This window comes from Gavialis gangeticus, unplaced genomic scaffold (genome assembly GCF_001723915.1).
Source record: "Gavialis gangeticus isolate Ggan-Ray unplaced genomic scaffold, GavGan_comp1, whole genome shotgun sequence".
Classification (NCBI taxonomy): domain Eukaryota; kingdom Metazoa; phylum Chordata; order Crocodylia; family Gavialidae; genus Gavialis; species Gavialis gangeticus.
In genome coordinates, this window is record NW_017729002.1 from 24,675,206 (window position 1) to 24,694,940 (window position 19,735).

The following is a 19,735-nucleotide window of genomic DNA, read 5'->3' on the forward strand; positions in this document are numbered from 1 at the left end:
CTGGGGGAGTCCCTGTTCCCCCGAGCGCCGCAAGGAGTGACCAGGAACAACGGTCACAAGCTGGTGGAGGGAAGGTTTAAGTTGGACATCAGGAGGCGCTACTTCACGGTCAGGGCGGCTAGGGTCTGGAACCAGCTTCCAAGTGAGGTGGTGCAGGCTCCCACCCTGGGGGTTTTTAAGAGGAGGTTGGATGACCACCTTCCTGGGGTCGTTTGACCCCAGTGCTCTTCCTGCCATGGCAGGGGGTCGGACTAGACGATCTGCTCAGGTCCCTTCCGACCCTAGAAACTATGAAACTATGAAACTGTTGGTGTTACGTTCCTGTAAATACAGTCTGAAGCAAACAGCACCCTGTGGACAATTGAAGTCTCAGGCTGACATCACAAAACCTGGGTGGCCTTCATTCAGGCTCCTTAATTTGTTATTTAGGTATCTAAATCAACTGTGACCTGCTTTCCTGATTCACTGAGTACTGATGACTTCGGCTGAATTCCGGTTTTGCAGATGCTTATCACTCCTGTATCACATCACTTTTGTCTAGAGGTCTTTTTTTCTTCTCCTCAAATGCTACTGAGAAGGGCTCAACAACAAAGCTATATAGCAATAGCAGCAAAACACAGCAACCAGGCCAAGGACACTCAGAGTAAAGGCTCATGTGACATTTCTTTGTGTCTAAGTCCTGAAACACTCTTACATGAAAATTTATAACATTTAGACAGTGTATTAAGAGTATTGACATAAAAGAGCAAATTAAATCTGTCAGTTTTGTCTTGGAAAAGTAGCTGCAACCCTCTTCACTACTCTAGCTGTGACATTATTTTAGAAGAGTTATGAAATGTTACCTACTGTTGATAATAAAAAGTAAATTCTAGAACAATATATTGCTTAAATGAAAAGAGTGTATTTGCTACCAGTCATTGATAACCTTTTTAAAGCTGTCCCCTTTACTTTTAACCCTTCAAGGGAAAACCGGTATATAGTGAAGTGTTGGAAGACGGCAAGCAGAACCAAGTGGAACTTACCAGATTAATCAAAACCTTTACCATGGATTTGGTCATAGAGTATAATCTTGAGGTACGTGTACTTTACTGAATCAAAACATGTGGTGGAAGAAAGCAAACCCTGGCAGTGACCTACAGAAGGAGATTCCTTGAAAAATCATCTCTTTCATATACTGTTCTAGCCTACTAGACTTCCAGAGCCAGTAGGTAGCTAAGACATGTATATCTTTGGTCAAGGAAGTCTTCCTGAGTTATGAAAATGTGTGAAAGAGTGGGAAATAGTGTAAAAAAACACAATACTTATGGTTAACTGGATTTCTGTGTACACTATTTCCCATTCTCTCACACAGAGTGACTTTTAGGGGTAGGAGCAAATATGTATTTCAGCTACTTTAGACTGCTGTTCAGGAGCCCACAGTGGCTGATCTAACTGTTCCATCTTCATGATCCTGCAATGATACAGAATAAAAACTAAATCTTCCTGAACTTTGACCCTGAATGAAAGTGGGTTAAAGCTGGAGCAGTTTTGCTACACTTGGATTGCTACAGGGTTGTGCAGATGTACCAGCTCCATTGGAACAGGTCATATCAGTAGGCTTTGATACAGATTTAATTGTTATGCCTTTCTACGCACTGTGTTAAATTAGGAAAATGGCAAAGAAAGAACAAACATAAAAATCTTTGAGGGGTGTGTGTGTGTGTGCATGAGAGACTCTGCTCTCTTTCCTTGCCTGGAAGCACTGCTCACGCCAGCAAGTAAACAGAGGGACTCATGCAATAAACAGAGCTATAATGGATACATGACCACCTACACCAGAGCATCAAAAATTCACATACATGTTGGCAATCCCTCACTGCTGAGGATGATTGTCTTCTATGATTGCTTTATCTGTGGGTCTGAAGCTGGCTGATGATGCGGCTGATCTGGGATCAACAGCCTCTGCTGCAACTCAGGGATGTGTTTCCATGCAGGGTAGGTGGCTCTGGATTCTTGATTCAGATCGAAACACACTGTTTCTGCCACTCCTGTTTATAGGGCTATAACCTGATAGTACAACATTTTCCTTTGGTTTTGTGAGCACAATAAATACATCCCACAATGCTGTCCTATTGACTCCTTTCCTGATGAGGTCAGACTATGAACCTCCATCATGAGGCGTCCTATGAATTGCTAAAGCACATAGGGCAACCTTATCTGAAATGACCTTCTAACTCAACATGAACAGGTGACCAATCCCTTCTTCATTCCCACTGACAATCACCACCAACCACACAACCACGTCTCCCAGGACTAGGGAGTCATTGTGGTACCAGTTTGATAAACAACTGGAGGAAGGATCAGATATTTATAAAAGTCAAAACCTATTTTACATTTCAGGGTAAGGAGAACTATTATTGCTGCCCACCCTTTGACTGAGTTTAAATACGTTAGCCCTACCAGCCTGTGTAGATAATAGGGCTGCGTGAAGCTTCGGTCCCTGATTTGATTCGACAGAGATTCGGCTTGATTTGGTGGCCGAATCTCCAAATCCGAATTGAATCAGAGGACCTTTTAATCTCTGTGAATCGAATCGGAACCCTCTGAATCGATTCGGAGAGATTCAGAAAGATTTAGAGATTCAGACATAGACACAGCTTTGGATGATTTTTCTACATACCTCTAGGTAGCAGGGGCTCCCGATTGCTGCAATGCTGGGGCACATGGAGTGTCCCACAGGAGCGTGGGGGACTCCCCAGCGCACTTGGCAGCAGACCCGGAAGTGGACCAGAAGCATTTCCAGTCCACTTTTGGGTCTGCCGGGGAGTGCACTGGGGGGTCCCCTCTTGCCTCCCAACTCTGCAACTGGTGCCTCCTGGGTCTGGGGAGGGCACTCGGGGTCCCCCCATGGCTCCCTCCACACTCCTGTGGGATGCTCCATGTGCCCCAGCATCGCAGCATTTACAAGCTGGTACCTGGAGGTATGTAGAAAAAGCTTTTAAAGCTGTGTCTGTGTCTGAATTGCTGATTCTCCAAATCGAATCAGGGACAGTGATCTGAATCCATTAATTGAATCACTGTCCCTGATTCAGGTCAAATCCGAATCCGAATTGAATAGGGCCCGCTTCACACACCCCTAGTAGATAACACTCTTGCTTATAGTGAGTACCTAGCCAGCATTAATTCTCTGACTCGTGTTATGCAGGTGGTCAGACTGGAAGATCATAATGGCTCCTTCTGGCCTTGAAATCTATGAATAATGATGAGATTTTTCCTTGAACAGGAAAAACACTTAGCAGCTGCTGATCTTGTCTCACTTTCAGGCAATGAAAAGAAACCAAGGGTGATGAAAATGACTGAGAACTGTCGAAGGCATGCAAAGCAAAATATGCAAAACCAGAACTATGTGGCATGACTACTTTTAATGTCTGGTTCATTTTTCTGCTTACCAGGAACAGAACAGATGCTTAAGCCTTTTGTTTTCCAGACATCTGTGAAGATTTTTGATGTCCCTGTTGAAAATCACATCCTGCTGTTCACCCCGAAGAACTCGGAGACATTCAACAAGACTTATGAAAATTATGAGTCTGCTGCTGTGGAGTTTCGAGGAAAGGTGTGTTATCATGGAGCCCAACTCTGCAAATGCCAGTTCTCAGATCAATGTAAAAATGTTTGATGTTGTTACTGGTAGGAAAATATTGCTATAGGTCTGTCTGGTAGCCTCACAAACCACTTTATATAGTCCCAAGGACTATCAGGTGGAATCCTCAACCAAAATAGTTTGGGAAAATGGAATTGGGAATAAATCCCAGTGAAGAGTGATGCTTTGAAACAGTGGTGCTCACTTTTGGTCCTGTAGGCCAGATGAGTGGCACAGGAATGGTCTGTGAGCTGGATCAGGCCCTGTGGGACAAGACCAAGCCCCATGTGACCTCTACCTGGATCTGCATACCTGTATTAAGCCCTGTACCGCCCCCCTCCATGTCAGGATCAGGGCCTGGAGCCCTGCACTGCCCCTGCCCAGGCCCATGTGCCAGGATTGGACCTTGGGAGCCTGCACCTCCCCCACCTGACCCCACATGCTGGGATCTGGTCCCCCATGCCAGGATTGGGCCCTATCACCCCGTGACACGAAGATCAGGCACTGCACCACCCTGCACACACAATCTAATACACAGGACCACATTATCCACCTGGTGCCCCCCCCCCCCAAGTCTGAAAATTTGACATCGGGGGCAGTGCCCATGGGGAGCCCTGCAGGCTGGATGACAAGATGACAGTGGCTGGATCTGGCCAGCGGGCTGGGGGTTGAGCACCCTTGCTTTAAAGCATAAACACCTGCAGCATTCCAAGTAAACCTATCTCTGACCATTGCTATTAAGCCTAATCTAACCTTATATCTGTGTGTGTGTGCAAGTGTGCATGTGCATGTGCATGTGCATGTGCATGTGATTTGCTAAGAGCAACTTCTAGTCAAGAAAAATGTAGCAAAGCTCACTGGTCTCTGTTACCACCTGGAAGCACCATCGGGGAATTTCCATTCCGGAAATGCGGCTCTGACTTAAAGGGTTTTGCAAACAGTCTGCACAACAGTGTTCCTGACGCCAAAGAGGGTTTGCACAGTAGGGCTGTGCAAAGCTTCAGTCCCTGATTCAATTCAGTGGCGATTCGGCCCAATTCAGCGGCTGAATCTCTGAATCTGAATTGAATGAGAGGACCCTTTAATCTCTCTGAATTGATCTGGAGAGATTCGGACAGAGTCGGTAATTCGGACGTAGATGCAGCTTTAAATGATTTTTCTACATACCTCTAGGTAGCAGGGGCTCTGAACGCTGTGGTGCTGCGGCAGATGCAGCATCCCACAGAAGCACGGGGGGCTGCCCCAGCACACCCGGCAGCGGACCTGGAAGTGGATCAGAAGCACTTCCGATCCACTTCCTGGTCCGCCCCCCCTGCCCCCCCCGGCTTGGCAACTGGTGCCTCCTGGGTCTGCTGGGGGCACCCATGGTTCCCCCATGGCCAATCTCCAGCCAGGAGGGCACGGGGGATGGGGGGAGGCAGCGTGCTCTCTGGCAGACCTGGAAATGGACCAGAAGTGCTTCTGGTCCACTTCTGGGTTTGCTGCTGAGCACGCTGGGGGAGACCCCCCCGCGCTGCTGTGGGATGCTCCATCCGCCTCAGCCCTGCAGTGATCATGAGTTGTGCCTGCTACCTCAAGGTATGTAGAAAAAAACATTTAAAGCTGTGCCTGTGTCCAAATTGCTGATTGACCAAATCAGCATTAGATCTTCAGATTCGGCCGAATCAAATTAGGACATTGATCTGAATCAACGGATTGAATTGCTGTCCCTGATTCGGGCCAAATCTGAATTTGAATTGAATAGGGCCCGTTTTGCACAGCTCTGTTGCGCACACATTTTCTAGCTGTCTTCACTATCTGTTATACGTGGTTGCTGCTACTGCTCCATAGACACCAAGTGCTACAGAAGTAGAGTTCATTCGGTGGTAAAAACCACCTGCAGTCAATTCTACTATTGATAAAGACATCTGGGTTATGAATATTTTAGCTGCTTTGTACTATTAAGTTATGTACTCTAGGGCTAGAGAAAGCAGTAAGTGTTCAGCAGGGCTAGTAAATCTAGTTACCGTACATTGGCACGGAAGGAAGCAATATAAAGCCAAACATTACCAGGGCTTTAGCAGCACAATGTGAAATGGGTGCAGCCAAAGGCCAAACTTGCTTGATTTAGGATTTTGGTAACACCTCTGAACACAGAGCCAAGACAAGGAAAGGTTCACGGAAGTGCTGGTTTGTTCCAGCTGCAGATAAACTTGGATTCTGAGACTTACCAGATCTGAGAAGTTTGTCTCTGGGGTCCAAACTTCAAGGCTGGACTGTAACTTTATCTTGCCTAAACCAGGGTCTGGAGGCTGGACTCCGTTAACTCTTGAAAACTCCAAACCCTTCAGATTCAGTACAAATCTCATGCTTGGCTGGAGATTTGGCAGTTTGCTTTGTTTTTCAGATCATGTTCATCTTGGTGGATACTAACGAAACCAGAAATGGGCGTGTTTTTGAGTATTTTCGCATCACTGAGGTAGATGTCCCCGCAGTGCGGATCTTAAACCTGACGAGTGATGCAAGATACAAAATGCCTGCAGATGAGGTGACAGTGGAGAACCTAAGAAGCTTTTGCCAGAGCTATCTAGCTAGAAAAGCAAAGGTAGGCATCTTCTTCAACATATACCAGCTTAAAACTGTTGTATATTACAAACAAAGGTTGTGTCATTTGTATGCCACTTGTACTGTCCTTGTTCTTACGGCTGGTATTTGGTAGAGTCTCTTATGACATGATTTGGAGGATGATGAGAACATCTCATTCCAGTTAACTTTGACTGGCATTTAGGGTGCTTTGAATATAAGGGCACTAAACTTACTCTGTTTCTCAATTTTTCCATAAATTGTGCGTGGGGGATAATATTTTCCTGCTCAAATATGGTGGTATAAAGCTTAATGGATACTAATAAAGAGCTCTGAGATTGTGGGGAGAGCTATTAAGTGCCCAGCCTGTCACCAAAGAGAGAGAGAGTTTGAGATCTAAGGAATAGATTCGTACCAGACTTAACATTTTATGGATCTGGTTTCTCTTCTCCACGCACAGCAGATTTTGAATGGTGCTCCAGAACTGACCCTAAAGAATCTGCTGCTGCAAGGTGCAGGAGGAAAAAAAATAAGGGTCCAGCTCACACACAGTGGGGTGCAGAAGCCATGTGGAGGGGAAGGCGAGTTAAGCAATAACATACACCCCATTAAGTAGCCACCTTGCTTTTTCTACATTACAGTAAGCCTGCTCTGTAGTATTCTAGTTGTTATCTGTCATGCAACCAGATTCCAGGATGCAACTTCCAAATAACTTGTGCTTGGCTGCACATGGCATGAAACAAGTGATTCCCAGTATTATAAGAAGGAACAAAACATGTGGACATGTGTCCAACCAGACTCTCATTAACCTGAATGGAAACGTGGCTTCTTCACATCTGTGCTTTTGTTTCTGATCAGCGACATGTGTCTAGTGAAGAGATTCCAGAAGACTGGGACAAGAATCCTGTCAAGGTGCTTGTAGGGAAGAATTTCAATCAGGTTGCCTTTAATAAGACAAAGAACGTGTTTGTGATGTTCTGTGAGTATCACTCTATGTTGTTCAGAGATCAAACTGTTTTAACATGATTGATTTAATGTGAAAGTGACAGCTTGTTCTTCTGCATCAAACCAAATGCTGTACATTAAGGGTGCATCTACACGGGATGCTTCTCCACTGTAGCAACAAGCTATGGCAACATAGCTCATTGCTATGGTGACATCTGCAGGCATGAACTGTAATGCCAATGCTACTGCACAGGCTACGGCACAGTAGGGTCATAAACAACCTGTGCGCTGCTGGGACTGCACAGTAACCCAGTAGCCTGGGTGCAGGCGTCTTGGGCAGTGGACTTGAGTTGCTCCCAGTGTGCCTGGATGGAGATGTCATCAGCAGTAGGGACTTGCTCCAGTGCACTGTACAACTGGGCCTGGAACTCCTCCCACTGTCCAAGGTACTTCAGAGCTGCTGGGTTTCACTGAGAGCAGTGAAGTCGATGTCATGCCTTCCTAACTCCCGAGCCACAATGGCAGTTCGTCTTTCCAGGCGATTGCTCTTTGGGCTGTTGATGAGCTTTCTCACATTCCAGGTTCCAAAGTTTAGCTTTTTCTTATTTTGACCGCAGGAATGGTGATCCTGCTGGGCGTGCTTTCCCAGCCAGGAGAGATAGGACAGCCTATTTTGGGGGCACCTTTTCTAGCCCCCTCTCCATTGGGGTGAGCGGAGGGTATTCTAAAAAGGGCTGCTCAGTTGCGGATACAGCTGCCAAAGGACACCCCATACACACAGGTGCCTGATGACTGTCGTGCATCTGCCACCTGTGTGCAGATTCTTGGCTGGGGGCCTCTGGGTATCACAGCCCTGCACCTGCTGCCAATCTTCCATTGCCACAGGGCTTTTGGACCTGATGGAAGCCAGTGCATGGCATATTTAGCATGGGGACTTTGGTATGCAGACAGGTCCACACGGCCTTGGCAGTTGGTGGCTGAATTCAGTGGCATGGCAAACCACGACAACTGGGGTCACTTCTCCATTGCAGCCTTCTTCCACCTTCACAGCCATTGGGACCACAGCCTTCCTCCACCTGCTCTGCTGTTGAGGACTTCTTGGATTGCTTTGTCTGGAACCTCCACCTCGACCTTACCGCCATGGGTGGCCCTACCAGGAGCATGGGCTGCAGACAGCATCACTCTCGGGGTCATTGGAACACGCAAGCCTCTCCACCACAACAAGGTGACAATCCTTGGAGAGGATTGGCCACATCTGCACGAGCAGCGGATTGAGGAACTGTTACTGTGCAGTGTGCAGTCATTTAGTACTTGCATAACCAAGTACTGAACGACCGTGCAGTAACCAGCATTACTGTGCAGTAGCGTCCCTGCACCATTTTTTTGATGGTACTGCACAGTAGCTCCTCGCCACTGTGCCGTAGTGTCACGTCACAGTTAGTACCCCCCAACACTACTGTGCAGTAGCAATTGGCTACTGAGCAGTAGCTCATTGCTACTGTGCAGGATCGTCTCATGTAGATGTGACTAAGTGACAATGTCAGAAATACCGGATTGCTAGGGTTTTCTGACTTGCTTTGCTTCCAGGTATACCTTTTGTGGCACATTCCCTGAAACAGGAACATCTATTTTGACTTTTAATTAGATATATGAAAGACATCCTTCCACACAGCCTTCCCTGATTTACGTAAGCTAAGTCAGAAAGCAAGACAAATACATGGAGCTTTGTGTACTCTATTGCCTCTCTTTCCTTATTTGTGTATGCTGTTTTGCAGCTTCCAGAGATACATTTTGTAAGTAGTATTTCACTACTAAACTAATAAAAGACTTGCCTTTGACAATCTCAGTAATCCATGTCATCCTCTCTAGCAAAGTCATAAGATGGCTTGTTAGAGCCCTGCGTATTTGTTTTTATTATGAATGGGTTGATTCAGCAGTATTATGATCAGGAGTTCTAAGTACATTAAAACCCATCCATAAATGTTTGGCTATCACTGCTGAACTATTTGTTTAGACAAGGAAACTAGGGCAGAGTAAATGGTTGCAAATAAAATAGAGATGAACCAAAACCAGAATCTGAGAACCCAGCACCTTGGAGCTAAACTTACAACAGTTTTGAATTCAAGGTTGCAAGGGGCTCACTTTCAGGTTTCAATTTTGATACAGTGGAAATCAACTGCAGCTGGAGGAAATTTTACATGATCCACTGATTTTGCAAAGTTTTTGCCATAGAGGCTTAGACAAATTCAGTTAATGTCCCTCTTTTTTTCTGACCAGCAACTGCTGCTTATTCACTTTCTGGTTGTACCCAAGATCAGAAATGGAAATGCCAAAATGATAGATTTTGCCAGACTAATAACAGGGAGCTCATAGCAAAGCCATTTCTCAGCATATTAATCAGCCTGGTTCTGCAGATCAGGGAGATTTGAAAAGTTCACATGAGGTTTGACATTGAGTCCACTGAGATTTCTGTACATCTTTAAATGCTAAGTAGAGGTGCCCTACCTGCAAATTTGGATCTAGAAGTTGAACCCACCTTCTTCCCCAATATGGGGGGAGGGGAGAGGGGTGCTTAGATCAGGGTGAAATCCTAGACTCACTGAAGCCAAAGAACTCCCAATGAAATAACCCTGAAGTTTGCATTTGGCTCATTACAGAAACAAATGCCAGTCACATAGTATGACCCAGACTTGGGTTTTAATTGAAAAATTCCTCCTTCTGAAATGGTGGGATGGTAAAGCATTGCAGCAGAAGTAGGACATGGGTGTGTCTGGGTGTAAGAAAGCTGCAAGGCTACTTCAACCCTGAAGGAGAAAGTCGCTGTGGTCCTCTTGCTTCTCACTCTGTCAAACTCCAATGCACTTCACCGTGCTTTTGGATTTGCCCCATTGTTTCTGGTTGGGGAGGGTAAACCTTGCACCTGTGACTTCCTGCATTTCTGTGACTGTTACAGACTAAGTTTTGATACCAGGTTTATGAACAACCGTTTTTCTTTTACAGATGCACCCTGGTCCCATAAGTGCAGGAAACTTCTCCCAATCTGGGATGAGCTGGCTGAGGAGTATGAAAATCGCAAAGACATAGTCATTGCCAAAGTAGACTTCACAGCAAATGACATCCAGTTAATTATGCTGGATCGCTATCCCTTCTTTAGACTCTTTCCTGCTGGATCCGATAACCAGGTGAGAAACCTTCAGTGAGAGGGTCTCCAAATAAGTGAGAGGGTCTCCAAATAAGTGAGAGAAGAGTGCTGGTGAAGCGAGAAGACATAGGCCATGGAACGGAGTGGGCCACCTGGGCCATGGCCCGATCAACTTTTAGCATGTTCATTTATATAACCCAAAGATGTGTAATTGTCATTCTGGTTAAAACTGTATGGCTATTTTTTAAACTGCATAGCTAACTAAATTAACGTGCTAAAAGTTGATCGGGCCATAGCCTGGGTGGTCCACCTCATTCCACGACCTATGTGAGAAGAAAATTGTGGTCCTTGCCCATCCATATTTCAAAATGCGCATCCCTGACTTACTGCTGCTAGGAATCTGAGTTTAAGGGGAAAGATATTTTCTTACCACTCTCACCATACAAAAATCAGGTACTCATACAGGCCTAGAAACTTCCCAGGTCTGGATTGATGAACTTGCTATGGGTCGAGTCTTGGGTGACCCAATTCTACACCTGAGCTGCCCTGCGTTCCAGTTCTGATTTTCAGAGGAAATTGCAGATCCCCTAAATTCAAAGTGAACCTACAGATATGATTTGGTACTAATCCCTGAGACTGGATTGTGCAGAGTGTGCTTGGTATAACTGATGGAAAATAACTCCAAGTTTATTCACCTCACTGCATCATTCATTCTGTTACTGGAGCAGTTTGGGTTAAGTCTCACCACCTGAAGGGCCATATTCTCTGGTCTTTTAGAAAACTCTTTTCTAGGCAAGTGTACCAGATTTTTTGCATTTCAGTGTCACAAACTATGCCAGCAGTGTGTTCAAATGCCTCTCAATATACATTCCAAAGCTGTTGCTATTGCTGATTACCTTTAGAATATGCTACATAATATATCAGCATGTTACATAAGGTACTAAAACTACTCCAGAAGAAGAGACATAAGAAAGGGAAAAATATTAAAGAAATAATCTTACTGCTCTATCCATGCAGATAATCTAATTGAAGAGAAAAACATCATTGTTGCAGCCAAAAAAATTCAATTCTATGACACTGTTATAATTAAGGCATTACTCAGCTTTTCATTTTTTTCTCCTGATGCCCCATACTTAAATTAAATTCTAAGACATTTGTACATGTCCTCATTTAATCTCTTTGAGAGTGGTTTTGCCAGCACAGCTTCTAATGAATTGAACTGGAGCCCTGCTTGTTCGTACAGTGTTCAGCCTTAATGTATATGTGCTACATCCCATTAGCCATGCTCTATGCTGCATGCATTTTTAAGATGTATTGGTTTATTAATCACACATTTTACTTTCTAAAAAATGATCAGAAAGTTGGTACCTGAGGCTGTTGCAAATAGGGATGATAACTGGGCTAGTTCCTATGGCCTCAGTCACTGGTTAAGGTTCCAGTGTATCAGACACTGCACATATGCACAGACACATGGAGGACTTGTCCCAAAGAGTTTCCAATCTCTGCCATCTCAGTTTTGCCTTACAATGGCATTATGGTGTCCAACTCTTAAGCTGACAGCAATAGCATAACTATGGGGTAGGGAGAGGGACACCAGCCCTGAGGGCCAGAGAGGGGGAGACAGAATGGAAATCTTTGCCAAGCAGGAGCAGCCCTGCACACAACAGCATATTGGGGAGAGAGGGGAAGGGGCAAATGGGGCGCCAGGGGTGGTTCCCAGAGAGCCTGCACCACAGGGCTGCTGCAACCAGTGTGTGGAGAGCCAGTCCACTTGCTACAGTGCCCTGAGCCACCTGTGCTGCCAGAGCAGCAGTCACAGTAATGACAACTACTGCCAGGGTGCAGACAGCTGGGACCATGGCAGGTGACACTCTGCCACCCTACCCTCACCCCCAACTCCTTCTTCCTGGATCATTAATGGTCTCCATAGCATCCTCGCCCTGCTCTGCTCCTTTTCTCAGGGCACCAAAGGAGCTTGCTCGGTGCCTGACTGATAGAGGATAGACGGACAGAGAGGAGAAAGAGGAACAGGGACTATACAGCACAGTGACCATAGTGATAAATACTTGTTCCTTCCATCTAATATTTCTGTGGTTTTTATCTCTCTCTCATTATGGGTGGCAACTACATGTGGTGACAAAACCATGAGTGAAAAGTGCTCATCCCCCTCTATTCAAACCCACCTTCTCCACACAGTGCTTTCTATTTGGGATGGTCTCTCTTTCATGCTCCAGGTGACCTCCTTCTTAACTCTCCTAATAGCCTTTTTCCTTCCTCCAAGTCTGTCAACGTGATCCCCATACAATTTTAATTTGCCAGCTAATACACCTGTCCGCACCCAACACTCTGTGACCATTTCAGCTGTTGCTTCCTTTTCTCTTGACACTAAGGACCTTGGGCTGCAGCCATGTGCCTGGAGTGTTTGTACAGCACCAAGATGGTTGTCAACACCACTTAATAAAAGTGACAGCGCTTACGGTGCTTGATGCAATCTGACTTCCAACGTGTGGATGGATATCCAGTTGACCTCTGGTATTTTGTTGGGGTCAGAGTGTTCCTTAGTTTACGTCAATATCTACTCAGGATTGTTTATTGTTAGAGAATAAAAGATATGAAGAATGTTCCTCTGGGTAAAGAGTGGCTTTCTGGCTGTTACTTTAACTTCCAAGTATGAAAGAAAACACGGTGAAATCCTTCCGACAAGAAAATTCCTTCTATTTGTACCCAAAGCAGCTGCCCCACTTCTGTTATGTTCTGGGACTGGTGTAGAGACTTGTGACTGGCAGGCACCGGTCTCTCTCGTGCTGCCTTGAAAGGCCTGTTGTGAAGCTATGAGTTAAACCTTACCTATTCAATTGAATGGATTGTGCCATGTTTTGGAATACGGGCCTGTGCAGTTCTCTTGAACTCACGTTATCCATACAGTACTTTGACTTCAAACAGGGCAGATTTTCCACTTATGTAAAGCAGCATAATTCCATTTATTTCAGTAGAAGCAGGCTAATTCATATAGGCTGAGGGTCTTAAGAAATTTAAAATATGCTCAGATAACAATGGACACTTGCGTGGGTTAAGCAAATGAGTTTCTACTACATTCTGGATACAGGACACATTTAAAATCCTCTTTAGACTTTCAGAGGGCACAGGTTTTGGAAAGGCCTAAAAAATGGTAAGATAGCCCCTGATGCTGGGAGAACTCTAAATCTCTCAGCATCTCAGTAGTTGGCAGAACCCAGGTTTAGTGATGCAACATAAGGGACATTATTTGTTTGAAGGTGAGGCCTTCCTTCTTTGAGGTATTTGTTATTTTTCCTTCTCACACCTCAAGAGATCCAATTAACTTTAGTATTAGGTGGCTCTCCTCTGGCTTTCTAATCTGAACATAAAAGTCAAAGTCTATTGAACCTGCATAATTCAGGAATCTCTCTATTTGCTGTATTCTGATTTCAGATTTTTTTTATGCACAAAATTAATAATTTTTTACCCTATTTTTAACCTGTTCTTTTCAGGTTGTGGTGTATGCTGGGGAACATACCCTTGAGGCATTTGCAGAATTCTTAGATGAGCAAAGCAAGCCAAAAGCAGAAGCAACAGGAAAGGTAAAGGATTCAATGCTATGTGCTCTGAGAATGTCTCCAGTGCAATTCAAGGTGGCATTGCTCCCAAACGCCTCAGTGACTGGAAGCAATTTAGCTGTAGGAGGGTGGGATGCAACCACTAAGTATCTATCCAGGGCTCTAAGAAGACTTGTACTGCCCATACTGAAGCCCAGGCTGCCATGACGAGACTAGTACCAGTACCCAAGTTAGCTAGTTTAGCAAGCGCTCCAATATGAGTGTAAAGAGAGCTTCCATATAAGCTGGATTGACACAGCTGCACAGCAGTGTAGACATACCCTCTTTCATCCCTAGATTCACATTATGTCAAAGGTTCTTTTGCTTGTGCTCAAGTTAGTCTCCTAAGCAAGAAGTTAATGTATCAGAGTGAGACTTATGATAAAACATACTGCATATTTGGAAGATGTCTAGATCAGCTCACACTGTTTATTTATAAGTATTTCATTACAAGAAGGATGTATAAATCTCATGAGACACTTAACTTCTGCAAAGAAAAGCTGTCCATACATTTAATGGGGATGCCACTTGTTTTGCAGTAGAATCAAAGGCTTCTTTGGCCAAAGGGGATGAAACAGAGGCAGTATTTGCTACTGAAGTTGCTCAAAGAGTAGGGAAGCAATGAGATGGTGATTGGAGAAATGTCAATGGATGTATCCACCACTCAACTTAATTTCTCAGAGTTTGAAGAGAGGTGGATAACCGGTCAACTAATTTGGGAGAGCTGAACCTGACTTGTGGAACAATCAAGTTAGCCTTTTTTTCTTGCTGAGCCTATGTGGGCAACTGCTCTGAGGACTGGCTCCTGTGAATGTTTTCTCATGATGCATTTGAAGTAGGTGGACATGTCACATTCTTCTGTGCTTGCTCTAATACAGTTATGCGTATTCTGTCTTTTGGTGCCTTATTTTAGTTTCAAGTATAAGGAAGTTGCATCATCCAAGAGCCAGTTTGGGAAATACCATCCAAAAAGCACGCTTTGCTTTGCTAGTAGGGAAATGATCAACATTAGCCCATCTGTTCATATTTTCTGTTTTCATTGAACACAAGCCAAATCTGCTCAACACAGAACTATGGGATGCAGTAGGCCTCCTGCAGTGACTCACTACTTGATGTGCAAATCCTGTCAAAGGAATTCTCTGTGTCCTGTCACTGGATGTTGTCACAAATAGCAAAAGCAATTTCTTTTGAGATACCTTTGGGAAAGCCTGCACATTTTCTCCATAGAATTTCTAGATCTCCATGTGTATTACAGTACATAGTAAAAGTGACCGATTCTCCAAGTGCTTATCAGAATTTCACAAAAACAGTATCTTATCTAGGCTCTTCCCTAGAGCCAGCGTATGGATGAAAGTTCTTCTCACTCATTTAGTAACAACTAGGGCTGTGTGGAATCTTGATAGCTGTTTCATTTTGACGCTGTTTTGACTCATTTCAACATCGAAACAGCAAAATCAAAATGAAACAAAGGCTGTCAAAATAGCCTTGAAACAAAACGAGGCTAGTGGAAATGTTTCGAAAGTCAAAATATTTTGATCATAGCACTGGGGATGGGAAGTCAGTCAAGCTGGGCTGACTTCCCATCCCTAGCGCAAGATCCAGCCGGAGAAGCCAGTTTAGCTGGGTTGCCTCACCACCCCACTGTGTGATCTAGCATGGGGGGATGGCGAGGCAGCCCGGCTGGGCTGCCTGCTTACCCCCTGCTGGATCTTGAGCTGGGGATGGGAAGTCAGCCCAGCTGGGCTGCTTCTCTTCTTTCCCCCCCCATGTGATCTAGCGTGAGGGATGGCAAGGCAGCCCAGGTGGCCTGCCTGCCCACCCCCTGCCGGATCTTGCACTGGGGATGGGAAGTCAGCCCAGCTGAACTGCTTCCCTGCCCCCTCACATGATCTAGCACAGCGTATGGAGAGGCAGCCCAGCTGGGCTGCTTTTCCCTCCCCGCGTGTGTTCTAGTGAGGGGGATGGCAAGGCAGCCCAGCCCCATGGTGAAATGGTCGAAACAGGGTCAAAACAGCCTCATTTTTCTACAAAGTGAAACAGTGAGGCTGTTTCAACTCAAAATTATATTTGATACAAAACACTGTTCCATCCAGACCTCGAAACTGAAGTCGGAAAGGAACAGTGCCGTTTTGCACAGCCCTAGTAACAACAGCATTACCTCATTCACCTACAGAAGAGTCTTGCTAAAAAACTACAGTTCCCACAATATAGTTAAAAATAAATGCTATTTTGGAAAGCAAATTCTCACTGGGACAATTTCCTTTTTGTGAGTGGCTCTAATGAGAGACTTTATTGTCATATTTTTTTAAGGATCCTTCTCAAGAAATCAAAGAGGATCTTACCAAGGAAGAACTCTAACTGTGCAGTGAAGGGGAAGTTTCCATATCATTAAATTCTAAGGACGAGTATTGTCTATACAAGAAGAAATTTGATTGTGACATAAGAATAGAGCTGCATCAAAAATGAAAGAACAAGAACAAATAAAAAATACAATATCCCCTTTTGTTGTGCATGATTTCTCTTTTGAATTGTGACTTTACTAGTGACTTTTTATAAGTTGGTGTCAAGTCCTCATAAAGTGATATTCCACCATGCCTTGGTAATGTCTCTGTCAGCGGCATCACCATCTTCTTCGTTTAGTGTGGCACAACAAAGAGAAGTTAGGACCCACAGAAAAATCCTGTAGGATGCTCATTCAACCGGTTGTGTATTGAGTTAAACCAGTCCAACTCTAATCCATCCAAGAGAGGTGAATTTGGCTCAAAAGAAGTGTAACCAATATTCAAACAAGACTTTGATTATGATCATAAAAATAAGCATGGGCACCTAAGAACTGAATACATAGTGGGAACATCTACATGTGCGTAAACCCACCCTGGGCAGGAATCTACATGTGTGGGGATTTGGGAGCAGATATGCTGCTCCTGACATCAGTCTACTCCTGCCCACTCTGGCCCCCTGCAGCAGCCAGGGGGACTTGGAGGCTCTGGCCACAGCTGCTTCCAGCTGGCAGCCATCTTTAAAAGTCAGTCTCCATCCTGGCACCTCCCCACCCCCCTCATGTGGTGCAGATGCCTGCCCAGGCTCACCGCAGTGTCTCAGGCCCCCTGCTACCATGCTGCTGCTGGCTGGACCCCAGCAGGGACACTGATGATGCACATCTGGATGCCACCACCAGTGCTGTCCGTGCACTCCTGGGCCTCCAGCCCCGCTGCCTGTGTGCCTGCCCAGCCAGCCAGGATGGGTGGCTTCATGGAGGCCACCTGGACAGCTGGCCCCAGACTCCAGCCCCACAATGCACCCTCAGCACCATGCTCACTGCAGACAGTTCTCAGAAAAGCACTTTACTCCCCTGCACAAACACAGACCTCTCCCTCCCTCCCCAACAACAGAATCCCTTCTCCTCTCCTCCCCTCCCCTGCCTACAGAGCCCCTCCAACATACTCTCTACCCACCACCACCAATAAAACACCCTCTTCCTTGTGTAGACCCTGTTCAGTGCTTGCTGTATGTGCCATCTCAGGGTGAGGGGCAATGGGGTGGTGGTGCCAAGGGGGCAGAGCCTGGGGACAGGTGGCCAGCACCCCGGCCTCTGACCATACCCCCACAGGTGCAGATGTTGTGGCAAGGCTGGTGGGCAGGCAGCTCACCCAGGTGCGACAGTGGCTGCTGCTCTGCCAGCATGGGCATCTCTCTCTCCTGCAGCCAGTGAGCTGGGCCCGCAGGGCCTGCATGAGTCCTGACCCCACTGCAGGCAGGTCTTGCTCTGGGGCTGCATGGAGCTGAGGTGAGCAGTGGGGCTTGGCCTAGGCAAGGGGTCTGGGGGGCAGGAGCCAAGGTAGGGGTGCCTGGCTGGTGGAGGTATTGCTGCACCTCAGCACAGGCCCATGTGGGGGGGGGGTGCATGCCCCTGGGCAGCAGGTGGTTGCCTGGGTCCAGGCAGGATTAGGGCCAGAGGCAGAGCAGTTGGTAGCATGAAGGCAACTATCAGGGCCAGGATATTGCCCAGAACACAGTGGTCCTCCTTTGTGGCCTCCACTGCCCTGGCCACCAGGGCAGTCTGCTGCTTGTGGGTCTTTAGCCTTTCTTCCAGGGCCAGGAGCCTGTTCCTGAACTCCTGGTCTGCCCAGTCCCTTGCCAGCTTGTGTGCATCTGTGGCAGGCCAGTAGGGGGTGCTCCTGCTGTGAGCCCAACCACCTTCACTGCACCCAACCACCTTCCAGACCCTGAGTGCCTCTCTAGGGGTGCTTCATGTCTGTCCAACCCCCTTCCTGGAGCACACCCACAAGCCTAGGGGTAACGTATCCACCACCCAGGGTCTGGACTGATTTTGGCCCTATGCCCCCTGGGAAACACAGGTCTAGTAGTCCTTGAGGAGTACTCAACCTACTGCAAGAACTTGGGGTGCTTCCCTTAGCCTGAAGCACAAATAGTGGTCTCCCTTAGTCAGCTGAACCAAGGGGACCCCAGGGCATAATTTAGACCCTCTTTCAATAAGTCTCCCATGCTAGGTACAGAGGAGAACCTTACTGGTTACAAGGAATAGGTTTGGAATAGGGTACAGGGTAGAGCAATATCAGAGAAATGCCTTGGAGCAAACAGTGGCATGGTAGCCTTTGAACACACATCTGAGTTGCTGAAAGCTATATATCTAGTTAGATCTCAAGTAGCTTACTCACAAGTATCATCCAGTGGCAGGTGGAGATTCCCTCTGGAGGCAAACAGTTCCTTGACCATGATTTTCAAGAGACAGAGTGAGTTTCAGATGGTCCAGCTTCTCTGAGAGTCCTCATCATGGCTGCTGCCCCTCCTCCTGGGCAGTCTTTAACTTATATAGATCTTGAAGGCCAATGTGATCCAATGAAGGCCAGCAGTTGTTGGCTGCCAGCCAACCAATTTGAAAGGCATCACTGGTTTCCAGGTAGACTGGCAGGGTCTCTATCCCCCCTACCATTCCTGATGTCATTGCTTAGAACAATAGGGAGTTTAGGCCCCCACCCAGGTGTGTGGGACCAGTCACATAAGCAAAGGGAGCAAGCTCTCTTCTCCCTCTGGAATGTATCAAGTTCAGGTTACAATTCAGGGTTACTTGAAGAGATGAGGCAGGGGTTTCTGCCCTCTGCAGTGACCATGGTAACCAAACTGTCAGATAGGTCATAAGCCTGATAGCAGATTGTGGGGAGAAACTGAGATGGTATTCTGTCACAGTGTCCCTTGCCACCTCATGTTTGTCCCTCTCCCACTCACAGGAGGTTTCATTTGTGCACCAGGAGACTCCACCAGCTTCTCCTCAGCCACCATGACCAGCTTGTCCAGCAGCTGGGTCCAATCCTGGGCCCTGTGCTGCCAGAGCTGGCACATATGCAGGGCCCTGACCAAGACTGACAGTGACCCTGAAGGTGCATCCTGGCTGCCAACTGGTACCTCTCCCCCATGTGCAGCTGCAGGCCGTACATAGCCATGAGAAAGAGGCTGTTTGTGAGAGTTTGCAGCATTTCTGAGATAAGATGCTTAATACCAGGGGGCTGTGCACTGCCTGGCTTCAGATTGGGGAATCATACATGCGTGGGTGCCAAGGGATCATGGTAAGTCAGCCAGACAGGCCCTGGCACAGGTGGCTGCCAGCCAAGCTCCACATCTCCACATCTCTACAGGGGTAGGTGGGATGCTGGGTGCTGGCCACAGGCAGCCTGCCTCTCCCACCCCATTCTCAGACTAGGACAGATCTGGTTCCTGGCAACACCTGCTGCTATGGCTCCAGAGCTACCCCCTCCCACACACACACCTTCTCCTCCTGCAGACTAGCCTGTCTGATGACCTGCTGCCAAGCTCATGGTTCCTGAGCTTGTGGGG

At 46.6% G+C, this 19,735-nt stretch overlaps 1 protein-coding gene across 2 annotated transcripts in view; it reads left to right on the top strand.

Annotated features, from left to right (window-relative positions):
- PDILT (protein disulfide isomerase like, testis expressed) overlaps positions 1-16,316 on the top strand; it is a 24,750-nt gene extending 8,434 nt beyond the window's left edge. Inside the window, exons 4-10 of one of the 2 annotated variants that reach the window (XM_019507694.1) lie at positions 964-1,074; positions 3,467-3,592; positions 6,006-6,203; positions 7,040-7,160; positions 10,127-10,308; positions 13,778-13,867; positions 16,193-16,316. In XM_019507694.1, the coding sequence (XP_019363239.1) occupies positions 964-1,074; positions 3,467-3,592; positions 6,006-6,203; positions 7,040-7,160; positions 10,127-10,308; positions 13,778-13,867; positions 16,193-16,240 (876 nt within the window). In that variant the 3' untranslated portion in view covers positions 16,241-16,316. Of the gene's footprint in view, positions 1-963; positions 1,075-3,466; positions 3,593-6,005; positions 6,204-7,039; positions 7,161-8,157; positions 8,352-10,126; positions 10,309-13,777; positions 13,868-16,192 lie in introns of those variants that run through there. The other variant, XM_019507695.1, reaches the window with a different exon arrangement.
- Positions 16,317-19,735: the final 3,419 nt, after the last annotated feature.